The following is an 18,499-nucleotide window of genomic DNA, read 5'->3' on the forward strand; positions in this document are numbered from 1 at the left end:
GACTAGTATCCACGAGGGCATGGGTTCCATCCCTGGCTTTGCTTGGTGGGTTAAGGATCTGGAGTTGCCTGAGCTGTGGTGTAGGTTGTAGATGGGGCTAGGATCCTGCATTGCTGTGGCTGTGGTGTAGGCCAGAAGCTACAGCTCTGATTTAGCCCCTAGCCTTGGAACCTCCATATCCTGTGGGTGTGGCCCTAAACAGACCAAAACAAAACAAAACAAAACAACCAAACCAAAAGCTGGTTCTTTCAAAAGATCAATAAGTCAATAACCCTCAAGCTAGAATAAGAAAAGAGGCAAAGGACAAATGACTAATATTAGAAACGAAAGGTGGGACATCACCACAGATCCCATGGACATTGAGAGGATGAAAAGGAATACTGTGAACAACTCTAAAAGCTAGAGTTTCCAAAGACCCCACCACCTGCTCTTGGTAGGTGATGAGTTCCCTGTCCTTGGAGGTAACTATGGGTGAGCCTTTGAAGGAACATAGGTAGAGGGGATTCAAGGATTGGAAGGGGCAGAGGCCGGGTGTCCCTGGGTCTTTGTCCTAAAGAGCTGTTTGAGAGCTAGGAGTGGGTAGCAAGCAGAGGTGTGGGCCTGCTCATTTAGGAATGTCGGCGCCGGGTAGGTGCAGAGGTTGGGGGGCATCCAGGCCCAGCCAGGGACCTCGAGGGGTGGGGCGGGTGTGTGGTCCTGGAGTGGGGGAAGGGTGCGCCAGGGCTGTTGGCGACCGGACCGGGCGGCGGCGTGCGCGCGCGCGCGGCGGCCAGCAGGGGGCGCCGCGAGACCGAGGAACGCACGGCCGAGCCTGACGTCAGCGCCCCGCTTGCTTGGGCTCCCGCTCTGGACTCGGCGCCAGTCCCGCTCAGCGCCGCGCCGCTTCGCTCCGGCTCTGGCTCGCCTCGGGCTCGGCTCGGGCTCCGGCGGCAGCGCCCCCCGCGCCGGGCCCCGGGGCAGGCGGCGGCGCACCATGGCCCGCGCCCAGGCGCTGGTCCTGGCGCTCACCTTCCAGCTCTGCGCGCCCGAGACCGAGACTCCGGCAGGTAAGTGCGCGTCGGTCAGACCCAGCTTGCCCCGCGGAGCCCCGGGGCCCGTGGCGTAGCTCGGAAGAAAGTGGGAGTGTTGGCAGACGCGGCGTTGCGAGTCTGCTCCCTGTGTGTCTTAGTGTTGGATGTGCGATCTTATGCTCAGGGTGTTTGTGTGCCTGCGACTATTGTGTGTCCGTGAGTTATGTGCAAGAAAATGTGCTGTGTGTGTTGTGTGTCCAGGAATATGTTGGGGTGTTATGTGCATCGAGGCATGGAGTGTGCGCTGTCTTGTGTGTCTGCCAGTGTGTAGTGTGTGTGTGCGGCCAAGTGGATTGTGTATCTGTTGTGTGTCCATCTGAGTTCTGTTGTGTGGCTGGAGTTGTATCTGCTAATGTGTTGTATTTGTTGGCATTTCGTGTGTCCTAGCTCGGAGTGCTGTTTGTTGTGTATCCACGAATGGGTTGTGCGTTTGTGTTCTGCGTGTGGCAGGGAGTGCTCTGTGGATTGTGCCCGCATGTGGAGCAGGGGACCGGTGTGCGGTGTGTGTGTGCTTGCGAGACCCGTGTACGTGTGTGAAGGCGTGGGAACGGTCCGGAACGCGTGTGTCCGTGCGCTGTATGCGCGATGTGTACGTGTGGGAGTGTCTGGGGTTGGTGGTGTGCGCCTCCGGGGGCTACGTGGGTCCGAGTGAATGCCAAGTGTGCCGGGAATGCGTGTGTAGGAGCGTGTCTGGAGCGGATGTGAGTGTGTGAGTGTGTCCGTGCGTAGCTGGCTGCGTGTCCAGGAATGTTGCGAGTGTGGTGCACACCGGGGCCATGGTTGAGAGTGTGCCCGGGGCCGCCCGAGGGGGCGGCGGCAGGGTGTGTGTGTGTCCGTGTGTGAGTGTGAGTGTGTGTGCGTGCGTGGGGGGCGCGCGGGCCCGGAACAAGTTGTCGTGGAGGCGCCCCCTCCCTCTCCCTCCCCTCCGCTCCCCTCCGAGGTCGGGCCGGGCCTCAGGCTCGGGAGGGAGGGATGTGGGCCGGCGGCCGCGACTCCGACATGTCGAGCTGTTTGTTGTTTCGCAAGTTCGGCCCGGAGCGGCGGGCGGCGGATCCGAGGCGGCGCCGGGGCCGCGGGGCGCAGGGGCCGGGAGCGGGCTGCGCCGGGAGCGGGAAGCGGACGCGGGGGGCCGCGGGACGCGCTGAGGCCAGCGGGCGGGGAGGACCGGGCCGCGGCTGCCCCAGGGACGGCCAGACGGGGGCCGAGTCCCGGCGGGCCCGGCCTGGCTCCGGGCGGCCGGACAGCGACCCCTCCCGTGGCTCGCGGGAGGCACCGCGGACGCCGGGGTCTCCCCGGACCTTCCTACGTCGACTCCGCAACTTTGTGCGGCCTCCCTGCCGGCCGTGTGTGTGAGTGTACGTGTGTGAGCGTGTGTCTCCGTGCTTCTGTGTGCTGTATGACTGCGCCGTCTCTGGGTGTGTTTCTTGGAGTCCGGCGTCTTTTGGTGTGTGTGTGTGTGTGTGTGTGTGTGTGTCTGTACGTGTGATCGCGTTTCTGACTGTGTGTATCCAGAGCTGTGTCTGTGTATCTGTGTGTGCTGTGCACCATGTGTTGGCTGTGTGTGTTGGTGTGCTGTCCACCCCCCATCCCCCCATCCCACCCAGAAGCCCGGGATCCCAGACTGTGGCCCTCTCCAGCCGAGTTGAAGTTGCACCCGATGCGTCCCTTGGGGCGGGAGTGGCTGGTCCCCTCCCCCGGCCTCAGCAGCACCATCCCCTTCGGTTGGGCGGCTCCAGCCTGCTACCCGGGGCACTGAGTAACGGGGAGACGCCTGGAGCCAAGACACATGCAGAGCCACCTTGGCCCTGGAAATACTCCTTCAGGCGCTGGCCTCAGAAAACTGGCAGCCCTGGATCAGTTCGCTGCCTCACTGCCCCCTCGGGCCTCTCTGGTGTTGCTCCCTAGGCTCTTGCCACTGGCTCTGAGCAGAAGGTGGGCTCTGTAGCCCCAGGCCACCTCTGCACCGTTTTAGCTTTGACTCCTCGGTGCTTGAGAGGACCCCCAAGGCAACCTCCCTCTTTATCCTACCCCAGCCCCCACTTCGTCCTGCAGCAGCTTTGCCCCGCTCCCCAACCCTGAGATCAAGGGGAGAAGGTACTACATGCTCCCCATCCCTACCACCATCACCTTAATTCTGAGAACCCTTGGGTGCCCCAGCTCCTGCCAGCAGGGGGATTGTCAAGAACTGAGGTTGAGTGAGTTTTTGGGGCCTCAGTTTCCTCATCTGCCCCATGGGCTTCATAATAAAGGTGTGTGGTACTTGGTAGATTGTAAAGTAAGGCTCTGTGCGTGTCACAAAAGATGGTTTTGAGGACCACTACCGGGCCCCAGAGGCTGTGATTTGAAGCCAGGGGGACCTGGGTTCAAATCTGCCTCCTGTACTTGCTGTCCTTGTGACCTTGGGCAAATCACTTCACTTCAACGGTTCCTGGCACCTGTAGCTATTATTACTAGAGCTTAATTCAGAAGCCTTTAGTAGAAGGGGTGTGATCTCCCCTCATCCCTAAGCTGGGCAGAGTCAGTCCAGCTTCCCGAATGCCTCCTGAGCACCCCCTACCCAACCAAAGGGTGAGTGGTGATGTCTCTGAGCCAGGCAAATCTGGCAGTAATTTATTCCGCTGCGTTCTAGCTCATTTTGTCCTTTTGGTTGCTGGCGTTGTGGATAGCAGGAATGAGGGAGAGGCTGCCCAGTGGTTTCAGGTTGGGCAATAAAGGCTTGTCTGGGCAGCTGGCCCTTCTCCTTGGGGGTGAGGGAGGGACTCAGCAGGAAGACGTGAGAGTGGCCAGAGTGGGAGGTGCTGAGGCCCTGGGTGGCCTCCTGCCCAGCAGTGGAATCAGGGAAAATCCAGGGTGGATACCCTGCTTGCTCCAGGCATGCCATCATCAACCATCCTTCTGTGCTTTCATCAGCTAAGCTAGACCATTGGGGGTGGGGCGGGGGATAAGACAGTGGCTTTTCATGCAGGGCTGGGTTAGTTAGAGATGCTGGAGGGACCTTGTGCCCTCCTTACTCCAACCCCCTCCCCCTCCTCCAAGCCACTCTCCCTGCATCCTGATGCATCCTACTTTTATGATGGATCTCTCTTTATCTGTCCCCTTCTCTCCATCCTTAGCCATCTTTCATATGCAGGAAGGCCTCAGCCTTTTCCCCCCTCCATGGTGTCAGGGATCTTCCTAAAACACTATTTGAAACCCTGGTTTGCAGGCTCCCCGTTACCTCCAAGCTTAAGGTCCTTCTCCTTAGGCCCTCTTGGTTGCTCTAACCCCTCCCTGCCTGTGCAGCCCCATCTGCTTTTGTGCTGCTTCTCCTCTGCATCCTGTGCTCTGGCCAGTCTAACCCACTTAGCAAGACCCACTGCCCACCATTTCCTCTCTGGGCTTTTGCACAAGCTGTTTTCTCCCCAGAACTCTCTAACTCCACCTCTTCACCGGGTAAGCTTCTGCTCCTCCTTCAGGTTTCAGCTTAGACATCACCTCCTCTCTGAAGCCTTCCTTGGTTGTTCCCTTTTCTAGCCCAAGAAGGGAGGTTGGGGGTTGATTTTTTTTTTTCATAGCACTGTAATTATTGTAATTACAGTTTATTGGTCCTTTCTCCCTTAAAAACCGTGAGCTCTGTGGGCACGGGGATGGGTATTTAGTTCACCGCTGACTCATTAGTGGCAGGTACAAGGCCTGACCCATTCCTAAGGAAATACACTGGACACGAAAGAATGAGTGATGTCCAGTGGGTCAAGTTCTGAGCTGGAGATGCCAGGTGGGGGCGCACTGACTCCACTGAAAGTAGAGATTAAGGAAACAGGTTTCCCTCTAGGAATCTGGAAAATTCTGCTGCGGGATCCTGTTGTATGTGAAAAGACCACATAGACAGCGTCATCTGGGACCTGTGAGTTGGGGAGGTCAGCTCTCTGCCTGCCAGCCCCTCCCCCAGCCACTGTCCTCCGTCTCCCCCACCCCCCACCCCCACCCTAGCCTCCCAGCAGCTGGCAGCCCCTGGTCTCCGCTCTTTGTGCTAGAGGCTCGGCAGTTGGTGAGAGGCATGGAGTCCCAACCGTCAGTCTGAGCGTCTGGGGAGGAGGGGCTAGGGCCCTCTCTCTCCACCCTCTGTCCCAGATCTTGGGGTGAGCAGGTGGGGTCACAGCCTCTGTCCTGGCTGCCTGTGAGCCCAGGAAGGGAGGAGAGCTTCTCCCTGAGGTGACCTCTGCAGGTGGGGTTTGAGGAACCCACTGAGGTGTGGGCAGGTGTGATCCAGACAGCCAGGCAGTCAGACTGGGGGAGCTGTGTGTGTGTGCGTGCATGTATGGTTGTGATCGTGTGTGTATATATACATAAATAACTGTAGCCTGGGGCACGGGGCATATGAGTGACTTCTCAGGGAGTCTAGCCATGTGGTTTTACTGTGTGGCAGGACCTGAATTTGGAGTTGGGAGGCTACACTAGCTGCTTCATTCCCTGGGAAGCCTGATGCTGGAGTGTCTGGGTATCCAGGTGTCAAATTCCTGGAGCTTGGGAGCAGAGCTATTTGGATGGGTGGTGTCTCAGGTTGGGGTGTGGGTGTCCCAGAACCAGGATGTGGGAGAGTTAGGGTGTGTCAACATAAGGTTATCCCAGTGTCTCTGGGGCCAGAGGTGGGTGTGTCCAGGTGTCTGGGAGTCCTCAGGTAACTGGGTTTGGGGGAAAGTACTTGTGACCAGATGTGGGGCTGTCCAGATGCCTGGGGTGTCTGGGTGTGGGTACCTGAGTGTCTGTATATTTGGGTGTGGGGTATACAGCAATGGGGTGCCTATGCCTTGGTGTATCCAGGTGACTGTGAGTTGGGCTGTAGGGTGCTCTTCGGTCAGTGTGCTTATTTATATGTTTAGATGCCTGTGTCTCCAGGAAAGGGGTGTACATGTTTGGGTGGGAGCATCCTGGTGACCGTGTCCAGCTATGGATCAGGGACTGAGGCTCTGCCAGCTCAGCCTGTGGCACTGACTTCCCTGGTCTTGCCTCTTGATCTCCCTGCAGTCCCCAATGCCAGGATACTCTGGAGAAGGCTCCAATGGTTCTGTTTCTCTATGGTTAGTTACTCTGGAGCTGTGTTATCCAATAGAACTTTCTAAAATGACAGAAATATTCTCTACCTTCTCTTTCCAATATGGTGGCCTCTTACAAGTGGCTCTTAGATTTAAATTAGCTAAAATGCATTAAAATAAAAATTGAGGAGTTCCCGTTATGGCACAGTGGTTAATGAATCCGACTAGGAAGCATGAGGTTGCAGGTTCGATCCCTGGCCTTGCTCAGTGGGTTAGGGATCCGGCATTGCCGTGAGCTGTGGTGTAGGTCACAGACATGGCTCGGATTGCGTGTTGCTATGGCTTTGGCGTAGGCTGGTGGCTGCAGCTCCGATTGGACCCCTAGCCTGGGAACCTCCATATGCCTTGGGAAGTGGCCCTAGAAAAGGCAAAAAGACAAAAAAAAAATATATATATATATAAATTAAATTAAAAAAAAATTGAGTCCCTCAGTCTTACCAGCTAGATTTCAAGTCCTGAAGAGTCACCTGTTGTTAGTAGCTATTGTATCAGTCAGTGCAGGCAGGTAGAGACTTTTTATCTTTTGGCCATGCCCATGGCATGCGGAAATTCCCAGGCCAGGGATTGAACCCATGCCACAGCAGTGACCTGAGCTGCTGCAGAAACAGTGCTAGATCTTTAAGCCGCTGAGCCGCAAGAGAAGTCCAAGAGAATTTCCATCATGACAAAAATTCTATGGACAGTGCTGGCCTAGAGTTGCAAGGCCTGTGGCATCTTTAGTGAGGTCTGGACACCTCCAGGAGTAAATAGACTATCGCTTAGTGGCCACTGAAGGAGGTCTTGCTGAATCCATGTCCCCTTCTCTCCAGCCCCATCATTCCTTGCCTGGACTGTTGCAGCAGCCCTCTCCTTGGTTTCCATTCTGCCATCATCAGCCCACCAGTGCTTCTACCACCCTGGGATCTGAGTGACCCCTCAGGCACACATAAGATGCTGTCCCTCTGTTGCTCTAAGCTGAAGACTCTTGAGTACCCAGGGGACAAAACCCAACATGGCAGATCAGGCCCTGTGCGACTCAGCCCCTGCTTTCCACAACAGCTTCGTGTTTATGCCTCTCTTCCTCTGAACCCACTCCTCCCTGTCTGCCTTATGATCCAGGCTCACCAGGCCAGTGCTGATCCCAGAACCTGCCAAGCCCTTTCACAGCACTCAGCCTTTGCACATGCTGTGCCTTCTGCTGAGAACACCCCTCCCATCCCTCTCTCTTCCCGGAGGCCCACCTGCTTGCTCAGCCTTGAGAGTCCAGCTCCGATGTCACTTCCCCAGGGAAGCCTGCCCCGACCCCTCCCTGTGCAGTTGGCCAGGTGTCTCACATGATGCATGCATGTCAGTGAGCCACGTGTTTTCCTTCTCCTTCCCCAGTAGGCTGGGAGGAAGGGCTGGGCTGGGTCTTTGTCATCTCCCGTCCCAGGGCCTTGTACATGGCATGTTCCCTCTTACTCTTTGCACTGAGGTGAACCCTGGGTACACAGAGAAGGCTCAGAGGGGGTGGAGGGTGGAGCTGGGGCTCTGGAGGGCAGTCATGGTTGGGGGCTTGGGTCCCCCCCCCTTCGGCTGGCCCTGGGCAAGGCTGCCACTGCCTGAAGAATGGCTGGGGAGGACCCCTGGGGTGGGCGACTCAGAAGACAGCTGTTGCTGGATGACTCAGGAACTCAAGCAGATTCCCGGGGTGGAGACTCCAGGACCTGGTGGTGAAGCTGAAGGCATGGGGAAAAAAGGGGGCCTAGAGGCGATCCTGAAGTTTTGGAGTTGAGTGTAGAAGGAGGAGAAGATTGGGAGAGGGAAATAGGGAAGCGGTGTTGCTGGAGAGATTTGATGGGCAAGATCACAGCCAGGGGCAGAGTGACAGTTGGGGGATGGGGGCCAAGGCTGGGGGATGGCAGATAACTAGTAATGAAGATATATCTGGGGGATGGGGACAGCTGAGAATGAGGGGACAGGTGGTGTTGGGGGAACCGTGAGATGATGGATGAATAGAAGGGGGATATGGGACAGCTGAGGGACAAGAGGTGACAACTGGGAGTATCAGAAGCCTATCTGGGAGGGACAGGTGGATCTCAACAGAGAGAGTGTGAAATACATGGCTCAGGATGTGTGGACGTGTGCATGTGTGTGTTTACGTATGTATGTGAACACTCTTGTGGTTGTGCCCGTGTGCCTGTTGTGCCCATGTGCCCGCACCTAGAGGGTGGTGGCGAAGAGCATGAGCTTGGGAGCCACACTGTCTGGATTCCGATCCTCGCTCCACCACTGCTGGCCGTGTAAGCCTTGGGCAAGTTACTTGACCTCTCTGGGCCTTTTGTGTTCTCATCCGTGAGATGGGGCTAATAATGAAACTGGGATGCACTGTACGGGATTGCTGTGAAGGTAGGTTTTATATGCATATGTGTGTAGTTTAGGACAGGTCCTGGCATGTGGTAAGCATCGTATGTTCTAAATTATTATTAAGTGTGTGTGTGTGTCTATAGCATCCTGGGTGCTCAGAAAAGTTTGTTCTTGGCCGCTGAGGAAGCCCAGGCCTGGGAGGAGTGATGGTGGCAGGAGTGCTGGAGTGACCAGCCAGGTTCACTGGGCCTGGCTCACCTCTCGCCACCCTCCCCTACCCGTTCATCCCACGTCCCGCCCATCCAGTGTCAGGGCCTCATCCAATAGGTCTCCCTCTCTGTCTGTCTCTTGTCTCGCCTCACACTGCCCTGCCCTGGGCCCAGGGCCAGGGGATGTGCTTTCATTGTTCAAAAGCTTTTCAGCAGAATCTGAATTCATTGTTGGCCTGCCAGCGCGCTGGGGCCCTGCTCAGATATAAATACCTGGACAATGTGCTCAGTTCTGGCGGCAGTGGTTTCATCTTGTGCCCTTGAAGAGTCACTGGGGTGGAAGATGCTGGGGGTGAGAGAGGAGGTGGGGGGGAAGCCCCCAGGGTAGATGAGGCCTCAGCCCCCAACCCACGGGGTAGCCAGCCCAGCCTGGTTTCTGGGAGCCGGTCCTCCCCTCCCGTCCAGTGCCTCACAGGGAGGCATATGCCACCTCCTTGCCTCCCACTGCAAGCTGCTCTGCATTACGGCCCCAGACTGCTGTGGGTATGTGCTCTCTGGGGGTCCTGGAACCATTGCTTCAGGACTGGGCCATGTGTTGCATCCTTGCACTGCACTGCATCCGAGCCCTGCACCACACAACAGTACTTGGATCCCCTGTGGCACTGGCTGTGTGGACCCTGCACGTCTGTATGCTCCACCTGCATTGACCCATTGTGCTGTACCTGCATCCTGCAATTGTGCTGCCACTTGTGTCTTGTGGGTCTCTTCTGTGTGTGCTGTATGACTCTCTTGGACGTTGCTGTTGCATTGGACTTGTGGACTCTCCTGGGATTGGGCACGGCTCCTGGCCGTGCACCACTGCACTGTGCTGACAGATGGCATGCTGCCGCAACACAGCATCTGTAGCACAGGGTCCCTATGTGCTGCACCGCCTGGTTGCAGTGGGCATCTGCACTGCACCGGGTATGGCCGGGCATAGTCTGTCTGCATTCCACTGTCACTCTGTACAAACAGTGCCACTTTGCTCAGTGTAGCACTTCTGTCGCACTGCCTCACTGCACTGCACTGGAGAGGGGAATTCTCCTGGCCCAGCCTGATACACTCTGCTACTGCCACTATAACACTGCCTGCTATGTTAGCTCGGCTTTTCCCTGTCTGTATTACCACTGAGGTATCAGCTGGTGTCCTTTCCCAGGGTCCTGTTAGCAGCCCCAGTTGAGCAGCATCTTTGCTTCAAGCTGCCTCACTGCAGTGTCCCTCTGGCCCCCACTGCACGCTGCCCGAGGTATCGGTAGCTACACTGTAGCTTGAGGCCACTTTGTTGGGCTCGGGACTGCTGTGAGTTTTTACAGGCATTACCTTTGCAAGTACCTGGCTTTGGATCTGTGCACTGCTTGCTATTGCTGTCCTGGACCTCTGCCCTGCACTGTACCTGCTCACTGTTGGGTTGGGTGCAATCTACTGGATTTCAGGACCCAGATCCCTTGCACTGAATCCCCTGTTCCACATGGCATCTTCACAACATCCCAATTTGGTGCTGCTTTGTCCCCCAACCCCTCTCTCAAATCTACACTTACTGTACTCCTTGGGACTGCATCCAGCTTGTATTCTAGCCCGGGTTTCCACACCCAGCAGTTCCCTCCTCATGGCACCGCGTCCTTCTTTTCCCAGTATTTCTGTACTCTTCTGCATGCCTCCACTAGACATCCTTTTGGCGAGAATTCATGGAGTGCCAACTCCGTGCCTGGCCCTGAACAAGTGTCTGGAGAGGGAGAGAAGCTACCACCTTGGCATTCCTCCATACACCTATCCCTTGGCGCCGAGTGCCAGCCCAGAATGTCACCAGGTGCTCACTGGTGCACTGTGATTCTGTGCAGCTCTGGGTCATGCCATGGTGGATGTGGCACCTCTCCCCTGCATCTGTCCTGCTGTGCTGTTCCAGGGGTCACACGAGGGTCTGGGCACACTGCTCTGCTCCCCTGCATTGTGTAACTGCACTCTGCCCCTGTGCACTGGGAGCTGGTGCCCTGCATCCTCAACACACCACACCATGGCACCTCGTAGCCCTCTCTTTCCCCCGGACCTTTAGAAAGTACAGGTCTTTGCACTGTGTGTGTTGGTACACAGCCCTCTGCCTCTCTGTTCTGCCCTCTGTTTTTGCATGACATAGGGTGTCTGCACTGCAGAGGTCTTCGTACCTTTGCCTACGGTACTTCTGCACAGAACAACCCTCCATTCAGCCCTTTGGCTCTTTATGGAGTTTGGCCACACCCCATTGCTTCTACTAGACAGCCCGATACTCCCAATATGGCAGCCCTGCTGTTAACTTTGGAATTTGCATGTTGGTCTGGGAGATAGGGAGTGGATTTGGCCTAAGTTTCCCCTGCTGTAGTTGGCTTCCTTCTATCCTCTGTAGAGATGGAAGTATGCTAGCATTGTTGGGTTCTGCATTGGCTCCTGCAGGGGGTACCGGCTCAACTTTCTCCTCCTGTGGCCTGGCCCTGGGTGACCTTCTTGGTTGCAGCCATGTTGAGTTCTAGATGATTAGAAGGTGGGCATATCGTTGCCAGCCCTGCCCTTGATTAATTGCTCATCAATTATTTAGGGCTCTGGGAGTTCCCATCATGGTGCAGCAGAAAGAAATCTGACTAGGAACCATGAGGTTGCAGGTTCGATCCCTGGCCTCTCTCAGTGGGTTAAAGATCCAGCATTGCTGTGAGCTGTGGTGTAGGTTGCAGATGTGGCTCGGATCTGGTGTTGCTGTGACTCTGGCGTAGGCCAGCAGCTATAGCTCCGATTGGATCCCTAGCCTGGGAACCTCCATATGCTGTGGGTGTGGCCCTAAAAGGACAATAAAGACAAAACAAAATTATTTAGGGCTCTAGAAGGCAGCTCCAGGGACCCCCGGCCAAAGTCTGATTGTGTCGATCTAGGCAAGGAGAGCAGTAAAGTGGGCTGGGCCAGGTCTCCAGGCTGAAGTAATGGTCTTTGAGTCTGAGTGCGGTTGGTTAGGATCAGACTAGTTGCTGGGATCATTGGGTCCGTAAGTCCAGCCACTTTTGATACTCCATTATATGTAGGGCTTGGGGATGGGGTTCAAAGGCATAAGAGACAGTCTCTGACCTCAAGAAGGGGGGAGGTAGAGGTTAGACTGGCCTGAGGTGGAGCTGTTATTGGGGTGGAGAACAAGAGGTGGGGCTGGGTTGGACAAGAATGTCCAAGGGTGAGTCTGTGTTGCTTCCAGAGTTGTGCTGGGCCACCTAGACAAGGGGTGTAGTTTCAGATGATGAAATAGACCAACGTTGTTCTTGGGGTTGTGCTTGGGTTCCCCAGGCCAGGGTTGGGGCTGTGCCAGGAGTTGTGTATGATTCCAGCCCCTAAATTTATAATCTGTTGGGAGAAGTTTTGTTTCTCCTAGGGCTGTCCTTTGGGAACTGAATGTTCTATTGACAAATCAAAGGGAACAAAAATCTCATTGCAAACAGACTCTGTTTACCTAGGGTCTTCAGAAAACACTGACCGTGGCTGGCAGCTGCAGTTGGCACAGAACACCATTCCCTGTCTAATGGAGAGGAAAGTCTGGTGCTCCCATGCATGCACACACACACACACACAAACACACACACACATTCATGACACTCACCAATCACACTCACCTTCCCCTTAGGCACCTGCTTATTGGTGAAGATCCCCAAACATCTCTGCACATAAGCACACACCTACACACCCAGAACCTCACAGCACACCACCCGGGGATCCACACTTTGAGACACCTCTGCTCAAATACCTCTCCTGCATAGTTTCTCCCTCTGCCCTCCAGTTACTCTTGCTCACATGCCTGCTCGCACGAATGGAATCAGAATTTTAGAGGTGGAACAGCCTTAGAGGTCTCCTTGGTCCCCATTCTCATTTCATAGGTGAGGAAGTAGGGCTTCAGAGAGGGCAAGCCACCTGCCCCAAGTCACACAGAGTTAGAGGCTCAGCAGGAATTAGATCCAGGCCTCCTGCCTCCCAGTTGAGTACTCACTAGGCAGTTCCAGGCTATCACTCTCACAGCCATGTATGTGTGCATGTGTGCACTGCCCCTCCACCCCCCAATCCACATGTGCAAATACACGCCTGTGGAGGGGTAGAGAACCCCACACCAGCGAGACCCCCTCCCACACTCTGGCTCCTCCCGCAGAGGTTGCTTTGCCCCTTGCATCACCCCATCCAGAGCCCAGCCGGATGTGGATAAACCATCATCCTGCCTTCCCAAATTGTGGCTGACGGTTGCTCAGGCAACCGCCTGCCAGATTGGGGAGATTAGCTGAGGAATGTAGCTGGGCCAGTTTGAGCTGAGGCTGGGGAACTGTGGGGGTCCTAGGTTGATTTAGCCCACCCTCTCAGGGAGGCCCTGGTAGAGATGGCATACCCAGGGAGGGGAATGGTTTTCTCCCTGTCCCCAGGCCAGCTGTGACTGTGTCCCCAAGGCTTGAATGAGGCTGAAGGAGGAGAGACTGTGCGTGAACATTTCACTGTGTGTGTGTCTGTGTGTGTTGAGCATCTCTGTCATTGTGATTGGAGTGTGTGTCATCTGGGGACTTGAGGCCCCTTCCTCACCAGTTCCTGACATCTGACTCCCACTTTCTGATCCTACAGAGCCCTCTGGGGAAGCCACCTGCCCCCCTCATGGCTTACAGGATGTATCACTTCTCTCATTTGAATCCAGGTGTTTCTGCGCTCAAACACCTATTGTGCTTTCCACACTCAAAATGAGGCCGGACTTCTCATCCTGGCATTTGGCTCTCCAGGGTCTGGCCTCAGCCTCCCTCCCTTTGGTCTCATCTCCCATTGCTGAGGCCAGTCGGGGCTTCCCTCTGTGCCCAGGACGCCCTGTGTTCACTCACTACCTCCCTTTGCCCCAAATGCCCTTCTCCCCATCTCTGCTGGCCAGAATGGTGCCCGTCCTTCCAGGCTCTGCTCAGATGCACCCACCTCCAGAAAGCCTTCCCCTTGCACCCACCCTCCTCCCCAGGGTCCCCCTTGTGGCCCTGATCCTCCTCTGCTTCTCATTCCCTCACCTCCACTCGGATTAGGAGGTCCTTGTGGGCAGAGCTGAGTCTTAACCATCCATGTGCCTCTACTAATGTCAGCCTGGGGCCTGCTTTGTATTGTCTGTGAGCGAATGGCCTGTGAATGGAAATGAATTGGCACATGCGACCAGCAGACTAGCAGAGCTTTGCTTTGTTTGTGCCTAGTGTCTTCGAATACAGATCGGTGATTTAAATCCCAGCTTTTGGGACTTAAGATGTGGTCTTGGACAAGCCATCTCATCTCTCTGTGCCTCGGTTTCCACCCATAAAATAGGAATAACATGGTAGCACCCCCCTTATGAGTTACTAGGAGGGATCTGTGGTATGGGGCATCATGGTGGTGAGTGGCAGCTCTCTTGTGGTGACGTTGATTGTGTGGCCGTCTGTGTCTGTGTCTGTGTCAATGGAGTCGAGAGGAATTCTCAGCCCATTCTTGCCCTCAACCCAGAGTCTGATCTGTTTTTCCCCCTGGGCTGGTGGCCCCTGGCAGGAGTTGGGTCTCTAGCAGAAGTGGCAACTTGTCTTTGGGACTCCTAGCTCCTGAGCCATGGAGACTGGAGGTGATGGGGCTTTTCCCAGGATCCAGGAGGGCTGATTGTTCCATACCGTAGTGAGCTGGGGAGCAGTGGGGTGGGAGTCTCCCTGAAGAGCCTGGCCCCAGAGATGTTATGTCCATTCCAGGCTATCACTGGAATGGACCTGGCCCAGAGACACAGGGCTGGGGATGGACATGGACCAGGGAGAGGGGGACTTTTTGCCTCTGCAATGGGTTCTCTGGATGGTGATGGCTAGCCTAGGAGATCACCCTCTCTGGGGTCAGTTGTAGGAGTTATTTGGCAGAGGTCAGGGGTCACTTTGGCCATGGTACTCTGGTCTGGGGTCAGTCGGTCAGTCTGGTGGTCATTCTGGCTGAAGTCAGATGGTCTAGTGTTCATCTGGACGACGATGGGGCCACTCAGGCTCAAGTCTATCTGTCTAGGGCTCACTGACCTGGGTAAGGCCATCTGAGGCTTACAATGGCTAAGGTCCGATGGTCTGGGAGTCCCTTGGACCAGGTCAGTCAGGCTGGGAGTCCTGGCAGCTCATGTGGTCTGGCTCAGAATGGACAGAAGGAAGCCAGGAAGCTGGCATTCCCAGGCTTGCCCCACTGCCAGGGGTGAGGCATCTGGAACAACCGCCTTGTTACTTGCAAAGGAACAAGAAGGACTCAGCAGGACTCTAAGTCCTGGGATTCCCTTTCTGGCAGTTCATCTGCCTCAGGGAGGCTTTGGCTAAGACCCTTAGGCATAGACTCAGCTCAGACTGAAAGAAGTCAGCTGTCCCCTCCTCCAGGAAGCCCTCCCTGATCATCCCTACTGGGCTGTGCTATGGATCATTTTCTAGAGGGGAAGCTGAGGCTTCCCCAACACAGATGGAGTTAAATCCCACCTCCCACAGGCCACAGGGCATATGCCGCCCAGGGCTCTTCACACAAAGAGGCAAAGAACGCAGCCAAGATCCTGCCCTAGCCCTGGAGAGAGGCTTCTGTTATATTGTCCCCCGCACTGGGTGCCAGCCTCATGCCCACCTTTTGACATTTTGTACTCTGATGGGGTCTACAAAGAGGAAAGGGAGACCCCCTTCCCCCACCCCCGCCTCCGCCACCAACAGTGGTGAGTCCCTCTATGCCTGGCTGCGCTGATGCCTTTGGAGATGCTGCTTCACATGATCTGTGACAGCCTGGAGAAGTCCCTGCTGCAGAAGAAATGGCAGAGCCTAAAAGTGAAGTCACCGGCTATGAGTGCAAAAGCCCACTTCTGTGCCTGGCATGTGGCACTCACTCCCCAGTTACTCTGCTTCTCATCCCTCCTCTTCTTGAGGCCCGGAAGCTGCTCAGATTTGCTCCTTCTCATGGTCAAGGTTTTTCTAGTGGGATTCAGCCTCTGACCACCATGGATTCAAATCCTGCCTCTGTCACTCATGTGGCTCAGGTGGCACGGGTGAAGAGCTGCTATTTCCTGAGTGCTTGCACATGCAAGGTGTTGTGCCAACTGGACCCCCCTGCAACCCTGCCCCCACTGAATCCTCAACAGCCCCACGTGTGGATGGGGAGACTGAAGATGAGAAAGGGTCACGGTCATGGGCCCGGCAAATTGCAGAGTCAAGATTCAATCTCAGGTCCGTCTGATGCCAAAGCCCACTTGCTTATCTGCCACCTTACACGGTGGATGAGTCCCTTCACCCCTCAGAACCTCAGTCATCTCGTCTGTCAAGTGAGGAAACATACCAGTGGCTGGCAGGCACCCAGGACAGGGCCTGGCATGACTTGAGCCTGCTTCCTTGCCACTTGTCCAGGCATATTCCTGGGTCTCAGGTGCCTTAGTTTACCCTGATGAGACTCCCAATACTAAGGTTCGGGAGGGCGTACAGAGACCAGTTTGCGGTTACTTTCTGAACCAGTGGTGTTTTCAGGTGTCTAAGGTCCAACTTAAGGACCTTGATGAGCCAGCTAAGATATGTGGACCTCAGAGTTCCTGTTGTGGCGGAAACGAATCCGACTAGTATCCATGAGGATGTGGGTTCCATCCCTGGCCTCGCTCAGTGGGTTGGGGATCCGGTGTTGCTGTGAGCTGTGGTGCAAGTCGTGTAGGCCGGCAGCTGTTGCTCCAATTCGACCCCTAGCCTGGGAACCTCCATATGCCACAGGTGTGGCCCTAAAAAAAAAAAAAAAAAGATGTGACCCTCATTACCAAGCAGAGGGCTCACATCTATTTCAGTCCCCTCTTCCTGCCTCCCTTTCTCTTTATTTAAACTGTACATGTTGATTCCAAACCATGGGAAGTTGCTTCCTTTGGTCATATGTGTCTGCAGCCACACATGACTGCGCTTTTGCATGTCACTCCCCTGCAGGCAGAGACCTTGTTGGGTGACTTTGGGTAATGTGCACCCCCGAGCCCATCTGTCAAGTGGGAGTAAAATACAGTAGGATACCTGCCTGAGCAGGTAAGGCCTGCATGAGATTCCGCATCTGAAGCACGAGCACTATTCTGGGCTTTGCATAAGCCTGGTGTGGTCAGGGGACATGGTTGTTATTTGCAAGGAGATATCATTGGGACTGGCTTAGGGCGCTCATGGCCCTGCCCGTCCTGGAGTCCACTGTCTGTCCTGTATGCGAAGATGGAGGGGCAGAGCCGTCAGGGGATCTTGGTTCAAACCCGCCTCTCAGTGACCAGCTGTGTGACCTTAAGGAAGGGCCTCGGTTTCCTTGTCTGTAAAATGGGGATAATTCGAGTCCTGCTCTCATGAGTTGTTGTGAAGCTTTAAAGGTGCAGTGATCATGATCACCTGTGCTTGTTGAGGAGGGCTTTGATGTGTGGTTGAGCAGTGGGGGGTTCCTGGGGAGGGAGTACTGGGGGAATGGGCCGTGTTGGGGTGGGGAGGGGTCTTGGCATTGCGGGGAGGCAATGCAGAGAGGGGCTCAGTAGAGGAAGAGGATAGAGGAGTAAGAGTTTTGCCAGAGGGAGGGGGCCATGGGAGGAGGGCTCTAGGAGAGGGAAGGGAGGAGGGTGGGCTTGGGTAGGAGGGGACAGTGGGGGCACTTGGAGGGTAGCCCCAGGAGCCCTTTTGGCCAGCTGCCCTCCTCTAGGCTGGGCTAACCATGTCCTGCCCTCACAGCCGGCTGCACCTTCGAGGAGGCGAGTGACCCAGCAGTGCCCTGTGAGTACAGCCAGGCCCAGTACGATGACTTCCAGTGGGAGCAAGTGCGGATCCACCCTGGGACCCGGGCTCCTGCGGACCTGCCCCATGGTGAGCTGACTCCCAACCGCCATTCCCCCTGCATCTCCTTCCCAGGGCAGGCTGCCCACCTGCTGTGTTATCTTGGGTACATTGCTTAACCTCTCTGGGTCTCATTTGCTTTGGCATGTGTAACGACACACATGATACTGTGAGTGTGGAGCTCTCTGGCCGCTGACCAATTGTGTACATCAGGTATTTTACCTGTAGAATGGGTGCAGGTTCAAGTAATCAAAGATCCTTACAGGCTGTAAGTTGAAGTCCACCTCCCCTTGCTCCTGGAGCAGCTTCGCTCAGGATCCACCTTACTCCTGCCAGGCCTTCCTAAGTCCTCCAGCTTCAGGGAGACTCTCATTTCCCTGCGAGCCTCTGAATCCCAGTCTCCCAGGACTTGGAGATGCTGACAGAGCGGTAACACTGTGATGTGTGTAAAACCTTCCTTCCTCTGCCTCTTTTTTCCTGGAAGTCCCAGATCTTTCCCAGTGTCTACCTTGCTCTGCCCCCATTTCAAGGTGGGGCATTTTTGGCATTGTGAACCCTGGACGGGGAGTCAGGAGACTAGTTTCGTGGAGTCTAGTCCTGGCCTTCTACCCTGACAATGGCCTCTAGTGTACTGGTTCCAGAGTCAGGAAGACCGGGCTTCAGATCCCGGCTTCATCACTTTACCAGCTCTGTGTGGCTTTGGGCAAGTCACTTAACTTCTCTGAGCTTCCATTTCCTTAACTATAAAGTGAAGAGCCCAGTAGTCCATCTTGTAGGGTCGTTAGATAATGCCTGTGAAGTATATAACATGGGGTGGCACGGGAGGGTTCAGTGAATGTTTAGTGGCTATTGTTGGAGGTGTTTGTTGGAAGTGTTTGAAGGGGCCCCACTATAGCACAATGGAAGAAACACATGGGCTTGCTGGGGAACCCAGAACTGGCCAGGCTGTGGTCCCTGCCCCTTCGCCCTCTCACGGCAGTGAGCCAGGGCCT

General features: G+C 55.5%; 1 protein-coding gene across 2 annotated transcripts in view; it reads left to right on the forward strand.

Annotated features, from left to right (window-relative positions):
* Nucleotides 1-860: 860 nt before the first annotated feature.
* The window catches only part of PTPRU (protein tyrosine phosphatase receptor type U), a 90,877-nt gene continuing 73,238 nt past the window's right edge, over nt 861-18,499 (forward strand). For both annotated transcript variants that reach the window (XM_047792938.1, XM_047792939.1), the window contains exons 1-2: nt 861-1,046; nt 17,406-17,537. In XM_047792938.1, coding sequence (XP_047648894.1) covers nt 974-1,046; nt 17,406-17,537 — 205 coding nt within the window. In that variant the 5' untranslated portion in view covers nt 861-973. The remainder of the gene's footprint in view (nt 1,047-17,405; nt 17,538-18,499) is intronic.

This window comes from Phacochoerus africanus, chromosome 8 (genome assembly GCF_016906955.1).
Source record: "Phacochoerus africanus isolate WHEZ1 chromosome 8, ROS_Pafr_v1, whole genome shotgun sequence".
Taxonomy (NCBI): domain Eukaryota; kingdom Metazoa; phylum Chordata; class Mammalia; order Artiodactyla; family Suidae; genus Phacochoerus; species Phacochoerus africanus.